At 41.5% G+C, this 21,953-nt stretch overlaps 1 protein-coding gene across 1 annotated transcript; it reads right to left on the bottom strand.

Annotated features, from left to right (window-relative positions):
- Positions 1-6,837: 6,837 nt before the first annotated feature.
- On the bottom strand, positions 6,838-21,782 carry CHCHD4 (coiled-coil-helix-coiled-coil-helix domain containing 4). Its single transcript, XM_075005196.1, has 3 exons — positions 21,437-21,782; positions 15,889-15,987; positions 6,838-9,573 (listed from the first exon to the last, which is right to left on the bottom strand). The coding sequence occupies exons 1-3, from the start codon at positions 21,456-21,458 to the stop codon at positions 9,278-9,280; spliced, it is 417 nt and encodes a 138-aa protein (XP_074861297.1). The 5' UTR covers positions 21,459-21,782; the 3' UTR covers positions 6,838-9,277.
- Positions 21,783-21,953: the final 171 nt, after the last annotated feature.

The raw sequence follows: 21,953 nt of genomic DNA on the forward strand, positions 1-21,953 counted from the left end.
CTTAGGGTCCATTGTAATGAAAACAACCAAGCTCACAAGTTTTTTGCATTGCTTTGCACACTTTCTCCATTGTGTAAACATTATATTGACTTCCCTATGTTTCCAGGAGTGGATGAGGCCACATATAATCATGTGTGAAGAGGGGAGAACAAGTGAGGACAAATTTGAAAAAAAACCTAGAAACATATGGATCACTTTTTCCCTCCCCACTCTATTATTTTTAAAGTTCTTTTCCCCCCTCCTATTTGCCAGTGGCTGTAAAGTTAAGCCTACTTCCTGGTCTAAAATCTCCATTACTCAGAAGTACTATATATTGCATTTTGGCTGTCACGCTAACTGCTGCCTGATGGTTTCTGCTTTACAGTCATCCAGGATGAGCATATTTCCCACCCGTGTGTGAGACAAGTGAGCCTAGAGGTTGAAGGTATGGAAAGGAAGCCATTATGGCCAGGCTAAGAGCAAATTAACTTTATTACTACCAGCTGTACATGAGATCGCTGATGAACTAGGCCCAAGAAAAAAGTCAAAGACTGGAGACAAAACCAGTGTTCCCCCTAATATTTCTCCATCCTGTGTAGAATAAGTTTTGTTATGTGCAGATGTGCACCACCAGCAGACACACACGCATTCAGCACTCTGCTGCTCAGCTGGGCAGCATTTGAATCTCTCCTGAGTAGCTGCCCAAGCACTCAGGGTACACTGGACAAAACTGCCAGTTTTACAGAACTGTAGTGTCCAGCCATATGATAGTGCTAGCAGGCACTGCAGTGCTGTAATGAATGTAGCTTACTTGAAAATGAACATCCAAAGTACAAATAAACGCCACAGATTTGAGTGAGAACATTGTTCCCTATTTGCAATGGAATTAAGACTGTAACAAGGGATTGTTATCTTGCCTATGGGGAAAAAAATAACCTTTTCCACTTACTGTGATGGCTCAGAGAAAATTATTATGAGACAAACTGACACTATCAATATTTCCCTGAAGCAACTGCTATCATGTCCTGTGAGCAGAATGAACACCCTCCAGAACTAACAAGAAGAGCTGCCAAAGAAGCTTCACCTACTGAAACGGGAGAAGAAGTTTGCTAGCCTTCTCCATGGGTTGCTGACTACAGCTCTCTAGTACCAGCTAACATAGGCCCAGTACAATACTGAAAATGTTCACATGAAGAATTCAGCCCATACTGTAGCAGACATGTTGTCTATCACCAGGTATTATTGGATCCCAAAAAGTAGTAAAGACAAGGTAGCTGTGTTACACTTGGCTGCATCCCAAACAGCAGCCTCAAACACCAAGAAACCAAAGCAAGACACAAAGGTAAGCAGTCAATTAAAATCTGTAATAGTACTGAACCAGTTAAGTCAGCAACAGCCTGAATAAAACACACCAACAGCCCAAATGGGTGATATGTAGCAGCAGGGTCAGTGTAACTGCGCATACCCAACAGTATGTGTACACACGCACACAAACTCACACCCAAAAAGAACAGGAATCGGAAGTGTTTGTTCAGGGAGCAAGAACCAGGAAACCAACAGAAGCATGGAGCGGGAAGAACAAAGTGGGGAGGCAACACAGATCAATCAGCAGCATCAGTACTGAAAATGGTCCTACAAACAATCCAACCCATATCATATAGACAGGTTGTCCTATCACTAACTGTGATCACATGCAAAGTAGCAAAGGCAGCTGGTAGGCAATCACGGTGGGGCAGCAAAGCAAACAGACAATGACTGAATACAGCACCATTAGGACAGCTGCTCTGACCTGAAAATATCTGTGAGAGCAGTGCAGCTTGCATATCAAATAGAATATGGCTGCCTTGGCCTACTCTTTGTAGTATCAAATAGTTCAGGAGGTAGGTCTTTGAGTGTGCTGAAGTCCAAGTGTAACCTAGAAACTTTGCATACTATCATGCTTATACATCTTGTGTTCTTATGTGCTGGTACACCAAGCAGGTAGGAGGAAGGAGGCAAAAGGAAGGCAAATAGACCTTTTTATAATATTGTATTGTTTTTGTAAGAGTAGCTCATTCTTGTAACTGCTATGCAGAGCAAGGTTTCCCTGTAGTGTTCTCCATCTGTGTATCTCAGATTGGTTCAGTGCTGCTCGATGTAAGCTGTCCTTGAATATATACAATTCACAGTGTTCTCTCCAGTGTTCCTCAGGCCTGGAAAAATGATCGTGGGTTTTTTTTGTTTTTTTTTGTACCTCAACTTTGATTAAAAATATTGATAGATATGTACATTGAGCTTAGGTTTGTTCGGGTTTTATGTTTTAAATTATGAGGTTCTCAAGCCTTGCTTACACTAGTCCTGTTGAAGTTAATAAACTTGAAATATTCCAGACACCAAACTCTTGATTCGATAGTCTTGCACAAAATAGAGGAAATAAGGGAAAAAGTTTAGTGAAGGAAGTTGTCCTAAACATTGTTTTCCTATCAAGCTAATTCTATCAAAAATGAATATGTAGCAAATAGAAGCTATGTATGTGTAATATATACATAAAAGGTGTGCTATAATAGATGCTGACGACTTATACAAATAGCATATTAATTCAGAATTTCAGGCCTTGTCCTTTAAAAATCTTACGTATGTATTTAACTTTGCTAATTTTAATAGCACTTACAAGCATAACATTACGGATGTATAAACAGTTGCAAGTTTGGGACCTTAAAGCTCAACTCTACAATTCAAAATCATTCCTTTTGAAGCTTAATTATTGACCACATCAGACTCAACAAAATGCCAGTTCGAGCTGGATGGAGAAGACTTGACTGACTGCCCAAAACTCATGTAGGTTTAAAACTACTGGTTTTTTTTGTTCTTAATTAGTTTTGCTTTTAATAAACAAAAATCAATACATCACAGAGATTTGCTGTTGTACCTTTGGCATTGATTTCGTGCTAGCTCTTGGGGATGTTGGATGAGTTCATAGGATCTTTGCAGGGTTTCCTGCTGAGATGTTCACATCTTCATTCTCAGTGGTCCTTACTCTGCAGGCAGACGATTAACACAATAAACAGCACTGAAGCTTCAATCCATGTCTTGACATGATATATGTCAATAAATAGAGTGATTGTATTTCCCTGTGCTGAATATGGGACACCTGGTAAAATTACTTGTGTTCAAGCAAGTTCAGTGACAGCCAGAACTATGCAGTAAAAACCTTCAAATTAACATCAAGTTGACTGAGTCCCTGTTAAAAAGAAATAGTCTACCTGGATTACTATTGTTTATCTTCTCATCTTTATAGTTACCACAAGCTATTTGCAGATACTTGTCTTAGGCTGACCTGACCCAACACCCCCATGCCCATTGATTTTCACCCTCCATGCCTGGCTGGGCATCTGGGATGGACCCACCTCTTCTGGTACCTAGTGCTGTGTCTTCTCAGGCAACATGTTGTGGGCATGTAGGGTCACAGCACCCCCTCTCTGCCCACCCCCCATCTTCCCCCTCCAGCAATTTGTCAGGATTTATGCTAAGATCTGGCCAGCAGCAGCAGCTATAAAACAAACAGCCTTGCACACTGCTGAATTTCAGGGAAGCTCAGATCTGCATCTGTGTTTTGTGGCTCAAAACCATATCTAATGAATGCATTTGTAATATGACTTTTTAGGAAAGTAAAGATAATTGGCCTAAGGACTATTCCATTTTTAACTGAGGCAATACAATACCTATTAACAACTTTTGTAGCCGTGCCAGCTACAATATTAACATCACAAAGATGCTTCAGGTAAATTGGTCATTTGGGGGACAGGGCAGAAATAAACATCCCCTTTCTAAATACACTGGTCCACAAGTGGGTAAGTATATTTTCAGTGTTTTTTTCCAACTACCTAGGAAGTATCAGGTTCTTGTAACTTCTGGAGACAGGATTCCAATCCCGCTGGATTGATGATCTAATTTGCTCCAGCAAATACTACTCCCACTCTCCCCTTCATAACACTGCTGTGGGATCTGAGCTAATTGTCAGTGTGCAATCACGACAAATCTTCCAGAGTTCTTTGTGTTGCCTGCCATGAAGGCCTCATTAGCTGTCTGCTCCCTGAATTATCGATGCTAATCTGTAACATGCTTTCCTTTTTTGTGCATTTACTCTTATTTTAGAGACTGCCGCTCCTTTGGTTTCTTTATGTTCAGCCTCTGAGTGTGGCTTATGCTAAGGATACGGAATTTGAGATAGGAGAGAGAAAAAAAGAAAAACAATGGCCAATGATCCCAGCAGAAAATAAAGTTAATAACCGAAAGGAGAAGCTGACAGTTCTCTATTCGGAAGCCTTTACCACACATTACCCCCTTGACACCAGTGGTGGAATATTGCCAACTCTGTGTCTATTTTCTTTGAATTACAAAAAGAGTTTTTTTATAAGGCCACAACACTGCCTTCACCCCCAACAAGTAGGACAAAAGGCCCATTATTAATTATTTCAATTAAATCAGCAAATGACAGGAAATAAAGCAACATTTCAATGTGCTAGGCAGGCTCCTTCAGTGGATCAAACATCTGAAAAAAAGCTGTTCTGGCTTGCCTGGAGTACTCCAGCATAAACCCTTGTGTTTTTGGTGGCAGTGGGTACAAAGATGATTGCAGCCTTTTAATGAAACTATTAACATGTTAATAGTAGCCTGAGCTTTTAAAAGTTCACTAGTCAAAATAACCAGGCATTACTGTTGTTTGATTTTGCACAATAAAAAGTATACAGGTGTTAAATTGGTGAACCACCCTTCCCCACTCTGCTGTTCTAAGGAGGGCTACTGAGCGGAGAGGGAGTCCACCAACCAAGAAAGGCAAAGGGTACCTTTGGATAACCTGCAAGACAAGCTTTAAAGCCTCACAGGGTTCCCAACTCACTAATTGCTGAAAAATGGGCTCTTTCCCCCAAGGCCCTGACCTGCCCTGCCTCTTTCCCGTATGTCTCACCCTTGCGCCACCTCTTCCCCATGCCCTGCCCCTACGTGCTCTTTTCCCTCTCCCCTTTTTCATGCTCATTGCTGGATCTTCACCACCTCTATATCTAGGCTATATCGTGGCTTTTGACATTGTGTCACATGAACTATCAACAAACTGGAGAAATAAAACCTATGTAAATTTACTATAAGGCAGGCATACAACTGGTTGGAGAACCATAAACAAACTGTATCTATCAATGGTTTACAGTAAGGAAAGGCATATTGAATGTGGTTCTGCTGGAATCTGTCCTAAGTCTGGTACTATGACATATTCACAAATGATTTGGCTAATAGGACAGCATATACACACTGACCTGAACTGTCAGCAGCACTATGCAACTGGGCAGTCTCAAAAATGCAAATGGCTGCCTGTTCACATATTCACTCACCAGCAAATGCTGCCACCGGCACAAAAAGAAGCTGTGTAAGTGTTCTGCCAGCAAAACTCCCCCTTTGTCAGCAGCCTCTTATACCTGATTTTTTCCAGTCATCTAATGTAGGTACGTGGACAGAGCTGGCAATGGGTCATCTAAATTACTAATGGTCTAAATTACTTCGTTCTGCCTCGGTGCAAAAGGAAGTGACTAGATGAATTCCCGAGGTCCCTTCCAGTTCTATCTGTATGGTTCTACGATCTGTGGTTCTGTGCAGGTATCTCACCAATAAACATGTATTCCAATGCAAAAGTATTATTTTGAAATATTCTTCATTCTTTGCAAACGCCACTTGTGTTCTAGCTCACCGTTTTACTAATTTGAAGATGCAAAGTGCATTACTTTAAAACAGGGAACCCATTTCTAGCATTTAGAAAGATATCATTAAATAAACCTCAAAATCCCATTGTAACCCCCAAGGAGCTTACTTAGCTCCTGACCATCTGTGCTGTAACTTGGGGCGAGGTGTGCTAAAAGGAGCAGCAACAGAGGAAAGAAGGGGATCAAGTCAAAAAGGACCAAACCTAGCACTTCTGGTGCCCTATTTAGCCTTTCCCTAGTTGTGAGGGAGGGTTTGCGCTCATGGGCTGCAGGGGCAGGAGCAGGGCAGTAAGGCAGGAAAGTGTCAGGTGTTGGGCCCACCACTACACTGAGCAGCAGTAGGTTTGGGGGAAAGCAGTGAAACCAGGACCCAACCCTGTCCACTCCTAGCCCTGTTGCTCCAATGAGGGAGTTTGGAACCCCCTTCTGCACTCATGAGTGGCAGGAACCAGAGTAATGGGGATAGGAGCCAGTAGAGTGGAGCAGGCTGGGGCCAGTTCACCCCACTTCCCCTCCACTGCCCCCAGTGGCAGGCCCAACTCCTGTTGCCAGTGGCAGGCACACAACTAATCCTTCTGGCCATATCACTTGGGCAAGGGGGATTAGGGAAAGGCAGGGGTGAAGCAGGAGAGAGGCTTCGAGGAAGGGATGAAAGGGGGAAAGGAGGGGTTGTCTCAGCCCCACACCCTCCTGCAGACAGCCCTGGTTGGCACAGCCTGCAGAGGGGCCAGCCAGGAGATGGGGTTGGCCACCTGTGCCCTCAATGCTGCATACTCCAGCCTTCAGCTGCCTAGGTCACCACAAAAACATGGGGGCAATTTGGTGCCACTTTCCACAGCACCCTACACAGCCACATAGTCTGGGAAGAGCTAACTTGATCAACAGGAAACAAGATGTCCTGCTCTAAGAGCACTGGAAAGGGGAAAAATCATTTTGGAAGAGTTAGGAACCAGCCACTGCAAAAGCAGGACTTTCCAGAAGGGGACTCCTGAGTAGTGTTCCCTTTAACCTGTGTACTTGTTAGGCCACTTAGGAGACATTCAAATGCTGGCCAGCTGATTAGCAGAGCACCCACAGGTAGACTGTGTGTTTCTACTGGTGGTGCACATTTGCACAAGCCTCAGTGCACATAAAAATTTATTTTGCACATGTGGAAAAAAATCCACCTATGGATGGAAATGACTTGTGGGAACACTGCAGAAGACAACTAGGAACAACTACATAATGGTTCTTGACAGCATGGGATGGGATGACAAGGGACTGGAGTACAGATTCACATCCAACAAAAATACAAGGCTAGCACTCATGCATTCTGTATTCAATACAGATGCTTCAAATACTCAGTTACAGATAATAAATCCCCAGGCAGCAAGGTGACAAGGCAGCGTGGGAAAGAAAAGCACAACAGAGAAGCCCAATGGGAAGCAATTCTTAGAACACAGCACTCCTTCACATTAACCCTTTAACAAATAGTAAGCTGGGTTTCCTTTAGAAAAACAAAGGTTCAGGCACACGATACATTTTTAGTGCCCAATATGTATGTTTGCCTGATATTTCATTCTTCCACAGCCCAAATGTCTAGGCCTCAAGATCTGTCACAGTATCATTTTCATGCCCGCTTTCTCAGATTGTTAACCTGGAATCCCTTTTCTTGACCTGTTTATGATCAGAATGAAACTTTGGTACACTTTGTTTTTAAATGCAAAGTCTGCCCAGAGAATTTGTTCTCCACCCTACTAGAACTGAGTTATTACTCAATGCCTAACCCTGCCTGACAATAACTGCTGAAATTCAACAAGTGCAAACAGTGCTTTAGAGGCTAGCAGAAGAGAACAAATACATCCTTTTCAACTGCAATAACTTAACAAGCAAGTAACATTAAACCGTATTACTGAGACACGGCATCTCAGCAGTGTTGAGTAAGGAAACAAAAGGCTTTCATACATTTAGGAAGGCAAATATCTAAATATCACTCCTGTTGGAATGAATAAATACTATTGTAAAATGTACTTTGCTGTATTTTGGTAACTAATGAGCACAAAAGCAAATTACACATTTGCTGAAGCCTTGGGTAAGATCTCTTTCATAATATGCCCCATATTGACTACCATGGCCTTTTCTTGCTAGTGGAGAGGGTTGTATATGCAATGCCTATTGTAAAAAAAAAAAAAAAAAGTGCTCACTCAACTCCCTGCTTCTCTGCGCGACCCCTCCAGCCAATCCCAGGGCTGGGGCTGCCCAAGTGCTGGTACTCAGTACTGGCACAAAAAAAGCACTGGATATACGTATGTCCTTTTCACTAGTCAGATATAATCAAGGTAGTTTTTATACTGTCCATGTACAACTCTAACACAAAAGATGATAGTCTGCTTTATATATTTAACTTCATGATTCATGGATTATGGCAAGTGATCCTCGTTGCTTTACAGTCACTATGGATTTCTGGGATGTGCCCTGTACTCATTCCACTCCAGCCTCATTGCTGGAGGTACTTTCATTGCTCATGCTTCTCAGAGAAAGAAGGAATAAGCCATATATCCAGCAAATACAGAAGTTAACTATTTTAACCTAAGAGGAATTTCATTGTAAAAAGACCATCAGGCCCTACTCTCAATGCAGGCACTACTAATTAAAAAAAAAACCACACACACATACACACACAAAGAGAGACAGGCTGGTAATCAAGATAAAAAGATTTTTTTTTTTTTTTTTTAATATGTGCTCAAGTCATGGTATCTGCTCTGAGTGTGTTACTCCAGGTAACACTTCAGTTTTGTTGTCAAGGGCATATTGTAAGAACTTGACTATACAGATGGAACAGGCACTCACAGGAGGGACCCCCAAGTGAGGGGCTTTCAGAACAAAGGAACACAGTGATCAGCATTCTTCCGGTTCACTCGATAGTTTTATCAAAACTACTCAACACACCACCATTTCCAAAATGCAAAAATCCTAATTCAATTAATAAAATTAAAAAAGCCTCATATTTTAACTTTAGTTTTCAAGAAATATTTGCCTGGAATCAGTAGTATGTGCAGCCAATACCCTTTAGTGCCGTTTGAAATAATGGAGGTTGTAAGCTCTAAGCTTAACCCTTTTCAGCTTTCTGGGCTACTGTCTGTCAGAGAAGCTTTAAGAAATTCCACAAAATGCTTTCTCTATCAACAACACAGAACACACTGAAGAGAAATGACTGATCAGAATTAATTGAAATGGATATAGACCTGATACTGGCAAAAGGAAACTTTTGGTTGAAAGTAGTATGTTTTACAGACATTATTCCATCCACACAATCTGCAAATGGGAGAAAGAAAAAATTTTAAAGCAGTGGCTGTGTCCATTAACTGTTTACACTGTACATACATATATATTTGCTCTTTCTACAGTGTTTACTTGTAAGACCCCACAGATGAGTTCTCTGTTCCTATAATAAGTTATTTCATTCAATACAATGCATAGAACATTAAAGGTGAAACAATTCTTGAAGACTCAAAAGACAGCCACTTTGCAAAACATCTATGTCTCTGATTTTAAGGGATGGAGACAAGAGCCTCCATGAATCTTCATTAGCTAGATCCCATCTCCTCTTTGGCTACTGCAGCCTCTGCAGGAGTAGTTTCCAAATCTTTGCTCAGCTTTTCTTTTTCTTCTTCATCATCTTCTTGGGGATAGAGGTCTGGATACTTTTGCATGCATTCCTGCATGGCACGGAACTGGTCCACGCAGTCTGATCCCTTTATTTCTTCTGTGCTGTAGTGGAAACAGGAAAAGGCCGATTTGAATTGTTCTCCACAGGGACCACTAGCCATTCCACCAAGGCATGGGCAATTCCAATTGATATCTCCATTAGGCAATATCAATCCTGAAAAAAGACAAAAGACAGAATAAAAATTAGGTTTCCTACAGGTTTTCTTATTTTGTTTTTAGGTAGAATTTGTTTTATGAAATGTACTGGGAGACAGCACTGACACAAACAACATCACAGGAAAAATGTACCAGGATCTATTCTAGGAATAAAAATCAAATGTGAATTAAGTAGTTAAACATCTACCAGATGCACAAAAAAAAAAAAAAAAAAAAAAGTCAAACTTTGGAGGATCAACCCTGAATGAGTCAATCATCCCCATAGTATAGACAAGCCCTGAGGGACATTATGAAATATCAACTGTTAAAATAACTGTGTTCACAGAAGAGACATGAAAATGATTGAAGGATTAGGAAACACCTTATTGTCACAGATTAAACAAACTATATATTTATCTTAATATAGGAGAAGTATATACTTTGACCTGGCTATAGTTTACAACTACAGTTGTAAACAGTTCAACCTCTAAAATTTAGGACACTCTGGTCTGGCAACATCTGTGGTCCGACAGGACCACAGATGTTGCTGGATCAGAGACCCCCAGAAGCTGGGAGTGAGAGATAGCTCAGAGTCTGGCAGGAGGGAGTTTTATCCTGGCTAAGCAGCCACAGCCACCAGGGGACTAGCAGCAGCCAAGGAGCTGTGGGCGGCAAGCTGGGGAAGAGGAGCCAGAGAGCTGTGACCAGGGAGTCAGCAAGGCTGTGGCTGCCAGAGAACTGGTGAGAAGCCAGCAGGGAGAGGCAGGCCATTGCGGCCAGGAAGTATTGTAGTTGGGGAGCTGGCCCGGAGCCCTGGGGCTGTGGCACGTACCCTATGTGCTCTTGCAGTATCCTTTTCTTTCACTGACTACTTTTTTGGGAGTGAGGGTGGAGGGGAGGGCTGTTTCTGATCCTTGTTTGCTGCACGCAGTAAAACAGATATCTGCCAGAGCCCATTGTTCCGGGGTTTATAAAAGCCTAAATTCCACCCTTCCCCCTGCCCCAAAAAGTTTGTTGCTGGACTTACTGCTACCAGAGCTTGGAGGAACCACCCCTCCTCCGCCAGAGCTGCCACACACTCCTTGCCCCAGAGGTGGTATGCAAACACAGGCAGATGGCACTCACACATGCGCTCCACCCCTGGTGACAGGAGCACGTGACAGCTCCTGCAGGCCATGTGGCGGGGTCCAGCAGCTCCAGCTGCACGCAGCAGGGTCCCAGTCATGGGTCTTGCAGCTCCAGGTGTGAGGCAGGCTCAGCATCTCCTCCAGTGATGGAGGCGGCTCTGGTGAGGCACCAGGTGGTTTGGTTTCGTTTTTTTGCAGGGGCAGGGACTGGGAGTGGGCAGTAAACCCTCACATTTAACAGACTTCAAGAATAACAGACATCCCTCTCCCTCCATTAGGCCATTAAATCCAGGGTTTACTGTAATGGAAAGTTTCAGGGACAAGGCCGTGTCTTCTGGGAACCATTCCTGCCACTCGACCACAGGTGAGCAAACTTTTCAGGTCAGTCCCCACATTGTTTCCCTGCAATTAGCAGGGCCCCTTCCACAACCTGTCTAATGTAATCCACACTGCTGTAAATTTTGGTTACAGTCACATAAAAAAAATCCCTTTTGGTACGTGTAAAAACGTAAGTGCACAGAATGAAAAACTTTATTAAATTGGTACATAAATGTGAATACACATTAAAACAGTAACATATTTCAATGTTTTTAAGGAGATGGATGAGCCTGACACCCAGCAGCCAATGCTGGCGCACCCCCTGTACAAAATTTCACGCCCCTGTGAGGGGCCCCACCCCCCACTTTGTGCACCTCTACTTTAGACAATGATTTCAATAACGAACCTGTTTTTATTCTGATATCTGTTTTTAGAATCTTGTGATTAATGCTTTCTATTTAAGACAATAAGTATGCTAACAGTGCTGTAACATTAACCAAAATCATCTTGCATGCACAAACCATTAAAAAGAACAAACCATGTACAGCTGGTTTTTTAAGTTTTAAATTATAAATATAAAAAGTGGTATGTCCAAGCCCTGTTAAAATTCCCTGAAAATTTAACACTTGTAGTGTTTGTCATGAATGAATGCCTCAGTCTAAAAACTTAAACCCAGGGCTGGTATACACTATTTTTTGGGGCGGGGGACCCCCTTTTCCCCCCTCAAACCTCCCAGGGTTCACCTAGCCAACAAGGATAAGTCAAGATAAGAGTTTTTCCCCTCAAAATAACTCCATCCGAAAATGAACACATGTGAACAAAGTACAGCTATTATCAGATTAGGTGAACACTCCTCTTGTAATGCTGTGGCACCAAACTGACTGTCAATGAGAACTTTCCTTTTCACAATGCTCTGGCTGTGTGAATGTGATTTTTAGACTTCACTCATTTCCACCTCAGGAGATTGAAAACAGCATTGTCCAAAAAAGCATGCAGTGTAGACATAGCCCCAAGGATAGTAGGTTCTGTGCTGGCAAGCAGCCAGGTGAGCCAATGGGAAGATAGAAGGGTATTTCTGAATTGGCGCAATTACCTGCAGAGTCTCTCTCTCTTTTGTGTGGCCAGAGGAGAGAGACAGAAATGGTGTAAGTCTGAACCAGGCTGGGAGGATTTCAGTAATTATTCAGGCATTGAAAGAAATCTGGGAATACAGGTATGTAAGTAGAAAGAAAATGTTTCATCAGATGCGATCAACGTTTTTTGTTTTGTTTTGTTTTTTTTAAATTTTAGGTTTGATTTGGGACTTCTCAGGACAGCCGATATTCTCCCCTTGTATACTGTAACTTTTAAATTGAATTCCAGGGAATCTGTGTTTTAATTTCTCTCTTTTTCTAGTTGCTCTGTAACGTTTCGCAACCATGAATGCTGTATCACCAATGTATTTTGTTTTGTTAATAGATCACCTTTTCAAGGTAACGATTTGACTCCTGTGCCCTAGAGAAGAGTCCGTGTGTACCCATGCCTAAGACTGAAAGGTCAGCTATCAGTAACTGAAGTTTATTTTTTCCCCTCTTTATTTTCAAGTTCTCACTGAAGATTGCTGTGGGGCAGGTGTTTAAGAGATTGGGGTTACACCACAGGGAGACATCCCAAATGTGTCTTCCTAAGCTCTAAAGAAGCTTTTCTCACATGGGTAGTGGAAGCTACCTCCCAAGGCCAGGGAATCTGTGACCTTGGGAAGCTTTTAAGAAGCCTACAGAGTTAAAGTATTTCTAAGTCCTCTGGAGGGCCCCCACCTTCTGCATTCAGAGTGTCAGAGTGGGGAACAGCCTTGACAGCGTTCATCGCTTTGCACTGTGGAAGCAAAAAAAGCAAATCCGGTAACGTGAAAGGAGATGAAAAGATTCTTAGCCTATCTGCCCTTCCTACCCTTGTGAAGAAGGGCTGATATAATGAGAGTCCCAGTGTAACTTTTGGTACAGCTTTTATGTTCTAAAAGCTGTAATTTAATCTCTCTTACAGTTTGCATCTGCAGCTTTGCCTATTCTACTTTTAACACGTCTGACTTAGAGGGCTCCAGACATTTTGATAATTGTAACTGAATCCTCATAACTAAGAAAGAGGATTAGAGTCTACACTCATCTTTTCCAAGAGAAACAGCATGATATTTAGGATTTTTCCATGCAATCTATTGATCAGAAACTTAATAAAGATCATCTTTGATGTAAAAGAGGGATTTAACAACAAAACCAACAATTATGTTTTGCATTGTAATATCAAGTGTTCAGAGGGCCCCAAGATAATGATCACATTCTGCATTCGTTTAAAATGTTTGTTATATTAGGCCTCAGTGTGCATTAAGGCATTCATATAACAAGTATATTCCTCCTTAAATGTAATTATTCTGTGTATAGCACAGTAAAAAAAAGATCAAAAGGGTCATTATTTGAATTATGCCACAGAAATTGAACACGGGAAACCAAATCTCCTGTTCAAAGTAGCAGCTAAATTAAAAAAAAACCTGCACGTTACTTTATGAACAGCTAAAGTCTTTTCTTATTTTCTTTCAAATAAAAATCACAATAAACTAGAGCTCCTGCCCTGACTTTAAAAATGTTTTGCCTGTCTCTTTACGCATCCAGGAGGTTTCCCTCCTCTCTGGTACAACTGCAATCTGCGATATTTGAATTTTAAATACAGACATAAATGCAGAAGAAACAGATGGAAATACAGTTTGGATTTCATGGCCAGAAGGTGATTCTACCTGAAATCTTTAGAAGCTGATGCATTACTTTCAAAGTGGAGATGCTGACAGATCTTATTGTGCAGATTCTTTTTACCAAATCTGCTGTTTGAGAAATGGCTCTTAGCCAATAACACATCCTGTCTGAAAATATGATGGATAAGAGAATTTCTGACATCCTTCTGAAATAAGACACACACTGAATAGTTTAAGGAGGGAACCAGCTATTTCTTTTCATCTCAGAAAGGGTGTAAGGTTAACCTCAATCACACCGAGCCTACCAGTCCCCTATACTGAGAAAGCCAATTAAACTTATTTAAGCCCTGTATCTGAGGCCCATCACCAAGTACTGTGTAAGAATGTCTGTTTCTACTTACCTGTTACTATGAAGTTATGTTTAATAATTTTTTATTACTAGTTTTCACAAGAATTTCCACATGGGCTGTTCTTTCAAACTACCCCCTAAATATAACACAGCCTTGAATTCACAGATACTGCACTAATAATGTCTTGGGTTAAATAACTTCACACATCAGGTTTAAATTATACAAGTGCTATCCCATTCTTATTGAGCACTGATTCACAATACTGCTTCACTTCCTAGACTCTAGCAGACTTGAGAGTGGGCGAACTGATTGAAGCCTGAGAAATACAAAGATTAGGGTAGAGTGCATCTCTCACCCTACTATCCTAAACTTCAAGAGATACTTTTGACTCTGAATCACGCATGCCAAGGGAAAGAGTCTGATAAGTTTCTGATCTACCTGAAAGAGGTCTGTTCACTTAACATACACCTGGCAGATGAAGTCATAAAAGATTTCTCTATTCCCGTGTTCCAATTTTCATTTAGGTCATTACAAAAGTCTAAGTATCCATTTTGAGGATGTGTTCACATACACCTGTTGACTCTGAATACTGATGTAAACAGGTTCAGAATCTCTGCAGGTAGGTAATGCACACTTCTTAGAGCTCAGATCTATGTATGAAAGCAAAAGTTTAATTATACTGAAAAAAAATTGTTACTTGAGAACCCACAGCTCCAATTGATTTCAATAGGAGCTGTGAATCTCAGCACCTGTAAAAATGAGATTGTTTCCAATTAAGTCCAAACTTCTGGCACTCATATTTCAAACTGTTGCCTTTTGTGCCTGGTGAACATAAAAGCAACCCAATAAATCCCAAATCCAGTCTTAAATTTTCATGGACATTTATTAGCTTCTGTCAAAATCTACCCACTCTGCTTTTACCATGACTATAAACTAAGATTTTTATTCACTGATTTCAAGAAGAAAAAAAAAGATTAATTGCCCAAGGCAACAACAATTTTACAAGGCTTAATCCCATGTTATTCTGCCTCACAAAAAAACAAAATAGTAATAGTAAAAGAAGAGAGTTCTTAAATTTGTTCACTTGCAGATGTAAACTATTTAGCCTCAGTACTGGTTTAACTTGAATGATATTTTTAAAAATTTCAGTTCCAAGCTGCAAATGCTAACTTATTTGTTTCTTAAGGCATTAGTGACAACTGAATTCCTTTAGCGTTGTCATTATGTGAGAGTAAGAGAAAAATAATTTTAATACTTGTTGAAATGTGTTACTGGGTGCAGAACACAACCAGGTCAGGGATGTAAGTCACTTTCACACTATTTAGGATTTCTGAAGACTGTCTGACAAACTGCATGTGTGATAGTCTGTAGAATTAAATATTTAGTAAGACAAGAGAAGGACTGAAATAGTTGAGGTTAAAGGTGGGATCATGAGAAAACATACAGAATAAAGAATTTAAAGATATACTAAGCTTCTGTATGGAATTAAATTGTGTAACTCCTCCTCTTAGTCCTGTTTGAGACATGATTAACTCTTTGGTTTCTAAAAAATAATTAAATTATAGAATTGCAGAAAGCTTGTGGCTCATTTGCCAAAATGGCAAATAAACTAAGGACACACAAGCAAGGCTTGTGTGTCAGTTCACAACTAAGAAGTAAGTTAAAGTAAACTTAAGAGTAAATGTCATGCCTTAGTAAAAAGACTGAGTTAGCTTTTGGATATTATAGAAGCAGCTACTCCCCTAATTTTAATGGGAGCCACAAAATATATAAGATTGTTAAACATATGTGTTACCATCCTCTTACCCAATGTTACTGACCTTGGTCTTCATAAGGGTCATTGGGGTCATCTGCTACCAGTTCTGCACTGCTCGGTGTCTCATGGTCCTCTTTGGTCACAAATATAATTCTGTCTTTTCCTAATATTTTAAAGCCATACAAAAACAAGAGTTCAGAAAAAGTATTAAGCAGAGACAAAAGAAGCCATTTACAAAGCCACTGCACAATACAAGCTTTTGAACTGCTGTGCATGTAAACAGATGCATTCATTTTAAGAGGTAATGAGTCTGCTCTACTTGGCCTTGGTGAGGCTTCAACTAGAGCAGTGACTGGTTTTAGGCATTACGTTAAAAAACACCACACAAAAATTGGTGTTCAGAGGAAAGCAGCTGAAAATGAGAGTAAGGTTTGGAAAGTAAGACCTACAAGTAAAGGCTGAAAGAATCAGGCTATGTTAGGTGAACAGAAAAAAAAAAAAAAAAAAAAAGGACTGAGGCGATACAGGATAACTGACTACAAACACAATCTCAGAGGGGCAGCCGTGTTAGTCTGTAGCTTCACAAAAAAAACGTGCATTCCTGTAGCACCTTAAAGACTAACAATTTTATGTATCAGGTAATAAGCTTCTGTGGGTAAGGCCCACTTCATGGTTCTTAAGGTGATACAGAACTGCTTGTTTTTACAAATACATAGAAGATAGGAGTCAATTATTGTGATTAATCAATATGGACAGGAAAAGACATAATGAACTTAAGATACAGTAGGGTAATTTAGGAAAAATATAATTAAACTCTTTCATATCCGGCATTCTATTATCCACAACTCTCAAATAACCAGCATTTTAACCCTAGGTAAATTTTAGTTACATTTACTATATGTACAGGATAGTGAAAGTAAATACAAATAAAGAGAGCAAACAGTATAAATTTACAGAGTACAATACTACTGTTGTTGGTAAATAAAGTAGTAGGCATACATTTGTTTGTTTCTTAATATCTAACCTTGTTTTTCTTCAGTGTTACACATTGTTAGGTAAACCTCTCTATTATCCTGGATACTTCAATATCCAGGAACCTCCCAGTGCAGGGGATGCTGGATATAAGTGTTCACCGTATGATCTTTAAAAGAGCAGTCAGGCAATAGAACTTGATGTCAAGGAAGACACAGAGGGGTCCTTACTGAAGGAATTCAAGGCTATAGTAGAAACCCATTTATGGGAAAGATTGAGTCAACTGCTAAGTTTCATAGAATTGAGGCTAAAAATTACTCTGGTACCCACTAATATTTGTATTACTGTGGCACCTAAGAACCACAACAAAAAAAATTAGGGATCCTTTATGCTAAAAGATCTTTCAGAATTAAAGTTATATAAGAACATAATAATGGCCTTACTGGGTCAGATCAGTGGATTCATCTAGCCTAATATCCAGTCTTCTGACAGCAGACAGGCCCAGAGGCTTCAGACAGAATGAACAGAAGAGGCAATCAAGTGATCCATCCCACCACCTATTACCAGCTTCTGATAAGTAGAGGCTAGGGATGTTTCTGAACATGGCTTTACATCCTTGCCATCCTGGCTAAGTCATTGATAGACCTATCCTCTGTGAACTTATCTAGTTCTAATTTGAATCCTATTATAGCCTTATTTTCATAACATCATCTGCACCGTGTGCCACAGATGGACTGTGCATTCTGTGAGGAAACATTTACTTTTGTTTTAAAGTTGCTCCTTATCAATTCATTTGGTGACACCCCCGCCCCCAGATCTTGTATTATGAGAAATGAATAACACTTACTTTCTTCACATCAGTCACGACTTTCTAGACCTGTATCATACCTAGGCTGAAGAGCTCCTGTCTTATTAATCTTTCCTCATACAGAAGCTGTTCCATACACTTATTCATTTTTGTTCAAAAGTAACAGAGAAGTAGTCACATTAATCTGTATTCTAACAAAGCAAAACAGCAGTCATGTAGCACTTACAGCTGAAGAAGTGGATCTGTCGCATGAAAGCTCATCACCTAATAAATTATTTTGTTAGTCTTTATAAGTGCTACATGACTGCAGTTTCATTTTTGTTGACCGTTTAGTACGTTTTCTGAGGTGAAGTGTCCAAATCCACACACAGCATTCAAGATGTGGGCATAACATGGATTTATAGAGAGGCAATATGACATTTTATGTCTTATTATCTTTCTCTTTCATAATGATTCTCAACATTGTTTGACTTTTCTGAGTGCCACTGCACAATGAGCAAATGTTTTCAGACAACTATCCACAATGACACCAAGATTTCTTTCTTGAGTGGTAACAGCTACTTCAGACCCCATCAATTTATATGTGTAGTTTGGATATAGCTATTGTCAAGGAGACCTAGAAGAATTACTGCTTTCCCGGGGAGAAGTATCTTTCTAGCAGGCATGTAAGGTAATTTGCTAAGGGCAAGTAGCACTTTTAGGCCGTCTTGACTGTGACTTATCAAAATTTATGTTCACAATGAGTTACCAGAAGAACTAAAACTCAGGAGCAGCTCTGCATATATCCTGTTTGCAATCTAGTTAAAGAGGAAACTGGCAGCTCTTCATTTTTAACCCAAGGTCACAGCTCATTTCACTGAAGAACAGGGAAGTTAAAAAGTTAATTCAAAACTGGCTTACACAGCAACATCATCAAATGGACAGAGTTGCGTAAAGGAACACAAACTGTATCAATAAATGGCAAATGTGTTGAACTCCAGACAAAGTTCTAGCGGGTTATCGAGGAGTCTGTAGTAGATATTAATTTAATATGTTCAATAGTGAGCTGGATGAACAAGTCAAGAACATATTAAATTTGCGGATTATACTACATTGGGAAGTTCCGTGAATGCTACTAACGCCAGAACAATAAAGTGTGCATAGGATTTGAAAAGTGTAAACACTATGAAGGTAGAACTCACTATGATAGCTTAAAGGTATAACTACCATGTAAAGGGCAGGAGAAATTTAGGATAATTAGCAGGGTAAACTTTTTTTTTAACTGAAGTCTATGAGACTGCAAAATAGTCTCCCAAAAGGAAGGGTTAGAAGTTTCCTGTCTGGAACAAATACACACTTATGAGTGCACAGCATTAGGAAATTAATCCTTCATTTGGGAGGGAAGAAAAAGCAGGGGATACACAATAGCTTCCTTTCTGCTAAGTGAAGCATTTACTAATATTCATTTCAATGTGTCTGAAATGCATGGGTTAAATGTGTAGCAATTCAAACAAACACTGCAGAATGCATGATTGCAAACTGTCAAACCTATCAAGCAAACTTCACAGTCACAAATAATTCTGGAATAAGTTATGAATAAATCTGTAAGCACATAAAGGAAAACAGGACAACGTACCTAGAATGTGACTGATTCTCATAACATGGGAAGGGAGGGAACAGCAATCAGGTGAATTATACTCTACAATAACCACAGGAGGGCATGCCCACCAGCAAGAGAGTGGCCAGTGGTTCACTTACCTGACTACTGATCCAGATCAGACAGTGAGACCTAGCAAAATCTGGCTACAAGACATACAGATGCAAAGAAATTACCATGCCAGACTGAAAGAGTGGTCCGTAGACCCCAATATTGTATCTCCAGCATAGACAGCACCAGTCCTTCACAGGTAGGTATTAGGAAACCAGAGAGTGGACAACTACATCTTATATACTCAAAATGGTAATGTGCACTAGAGGAGTGTGAATCCTAAAGTGTTTACAACAATACTAGCATGCTTTAGAATTCACCCAAACCCCAAGAAGCACCATGTAGACGAGCCCAGAGGGTAAGAGTCTTACTTGACATGTGCTATAAACTGGCTTGTGCTGCACAGCACAAAGGTTTTTATTCATTACAGTCTAGCATAACTGGTTAGTTTTACCATGTGTTTGTCTAAGCCTGATTTGATGACTACTAAGCTCCTGGCCTCCATGACATCTCGTGCCCATAAGCTCCACATAAGTCTTGTCAACTCTCAGGATTTGTTCATGAATCTCATGTTATTTGATGCGTTTCTTAAAACCACAACAGCTGGAATAGAGAGGCCCAATGTAATAACAGTTCTAAAAGAATATATGGAAATATACCTCTCTCATAGAACTGGAAGGAACCTTGAGAGGTCAACAGGTCTAGTCCCCTGCACTCACAGACAAACCAAGCACCATTACAGGCAGATTTTTTTAAATCTATTTGCCCCAGAGCCCTAAATAGCTTCCTTCAAGGCCTGGACTCACAACCCTGGGTTTAGCAGGCCAATACTCAAACCACTGAATAGTAACAGAGAGGAAGCCGTGCTAGTCTATACACTATCAAAACAAAAAGCAGTCAAGTAGCACTTTAAAGACTAGCAAAATAGTTTATTAGGTGAGCTTTCGTGGGACAGTCGTGGGATGGTCTGAAGAAGTGGGTCTGTCCCACGAAAGCTCACCTAATAAACTATTTTGCTAGTCTTTAAAGTGCTACTTGACTGCTTTTTGTTTTGATAGTGTATAGACTAGCACGGCTTACTCTCTGTTACTACTCAACATGCAAGGCACTACATTTAGCCATTTGGAACGGAGATCCATCAACTACATGAAAAAACTCGCCCAGACAGACATCATCTCTCTCTCCAAATGCAAGAAAATGGACATTATACCCAAGGGACTGGCAGTGAAAAACCCATTACAATCAACATACTACACTGACTACAGTGAACATCTATGCAACACGCTTTCTAAGAAACTGAGGAAGCACTTGATCAAAATGCTTTACAATAAACAAAAGATGATCAAAAATGAACTCTCTGAACTTGAAATTATCATCAACGAACAGGCATCCACACAAGACCCCACAGTACGAAACTTTACCAGTGCCAGACAAGATATTTATAAAACACACTTCCTCTTTCTACAAAAAAGAGAATAAGTTTTCTTCATTACTTCATTCATCAAGGTACTTCAACCACAATAACAGTAGCTCGACCAACAACATTGTTAACCTTTCAAACTACCAACTCAGCCCAGCAGAGGAGTCTCTCTTATCCCGGGGTCTTTCCTTCCGCCCTACTTCCCCCACGAACTCAATACAATTCTGTGGGGACCTTGAAGCCTTCTTTCGCTGCCTCCGTCTAAAGGAATTTTTCCAGCACACCTATGAACAACAGTCTGACTCTCTCGACCCCCTCAAACCACTGAGGTATCCTCCCTCCGCGGCTAGCCTGATCGAGAGGGTTAATCCCAAGGAAACGGGCCACAAGCAATCCCTAAAGGCTCAAACCCAGAACGCAAACAGGGCTGGCGGCCTCCTCGCTGCAGAACCCCGCGAAGCCAGCAGCACCGCACGTGTGAACCAGGACTGCCCTTGATGGCTCTGCAGGCCGCCGCCTGGCCCCACGGACGGGCTGGGACTCCGCGCGTCCTCTGCTCCCACGCTGGGTTACTCGCTGCTGGGACTCCCCAGCCCCACTCACACACACCCAGTCTCACCTACCCACAGCCCTTCACACACCCGCCACAGGCGCCCGGTCACCCGCAGGCCCTTCCCCGCCCGCCAGACCTGAGAGGGGGGCCGACCCCTCCTCCCGCCGCGCACCTTCTTGCCTGCAGTAGGACATGGTGATGGATGGGGTGGTCTCTCCGCAGCTCCAGCCCGCGGCGACTGACCCCACCAGGGACCCGTCCGTTCCCGCCAGCACCTAAAGCAGCGGTAGCCAGCGCGCGCTACCCTGCGACCTCCGACCCGCTCCTCGCAGGACCCCGGGCTGCCTAGCGCTGCGCCTGACTTAGAACCACCCTCAAGACTCGCGTGGCTGAGACGAGGGATCCCCCTAGCGGCAGCAGCTCCGCCAAGGAACAGTTAAGGAAGAAATGGTGACCGCAGCGAAAACCTTGCGGGGTCACCCTCCTGCCAATCCCGGCGTGCTTTGCGTTTCGCCGCGCTCTCTGACAGAAGCAGGACTGTATTTCCCATCCCGCTCGCAGACCGCGAGCTTTTCCTGCCGCCGGGACGTTCATTTCCCAGCGTGCCTCGGGGCGACTCAGCTTGAAACTGCATTTCCCAGGGTGCTTTGCGCTGGGCTGTCCTGGGCTGGGGTTCTACGTGCCCTAGG

This window comes from Carettochelys insculpta, chromosome 11 (assembly GCF_033958435.1).
Source record: "Carettochelys insculpta isolate YL-2023 chromosome 11, ASM3395843v1, whole genome shotgun sequence".
Lineage (NCBI taxonomy): Eukaryota > Metazoa > Chordata > Testudines > Carettochelyidae > Carettochelys > Carettochelys insculpta.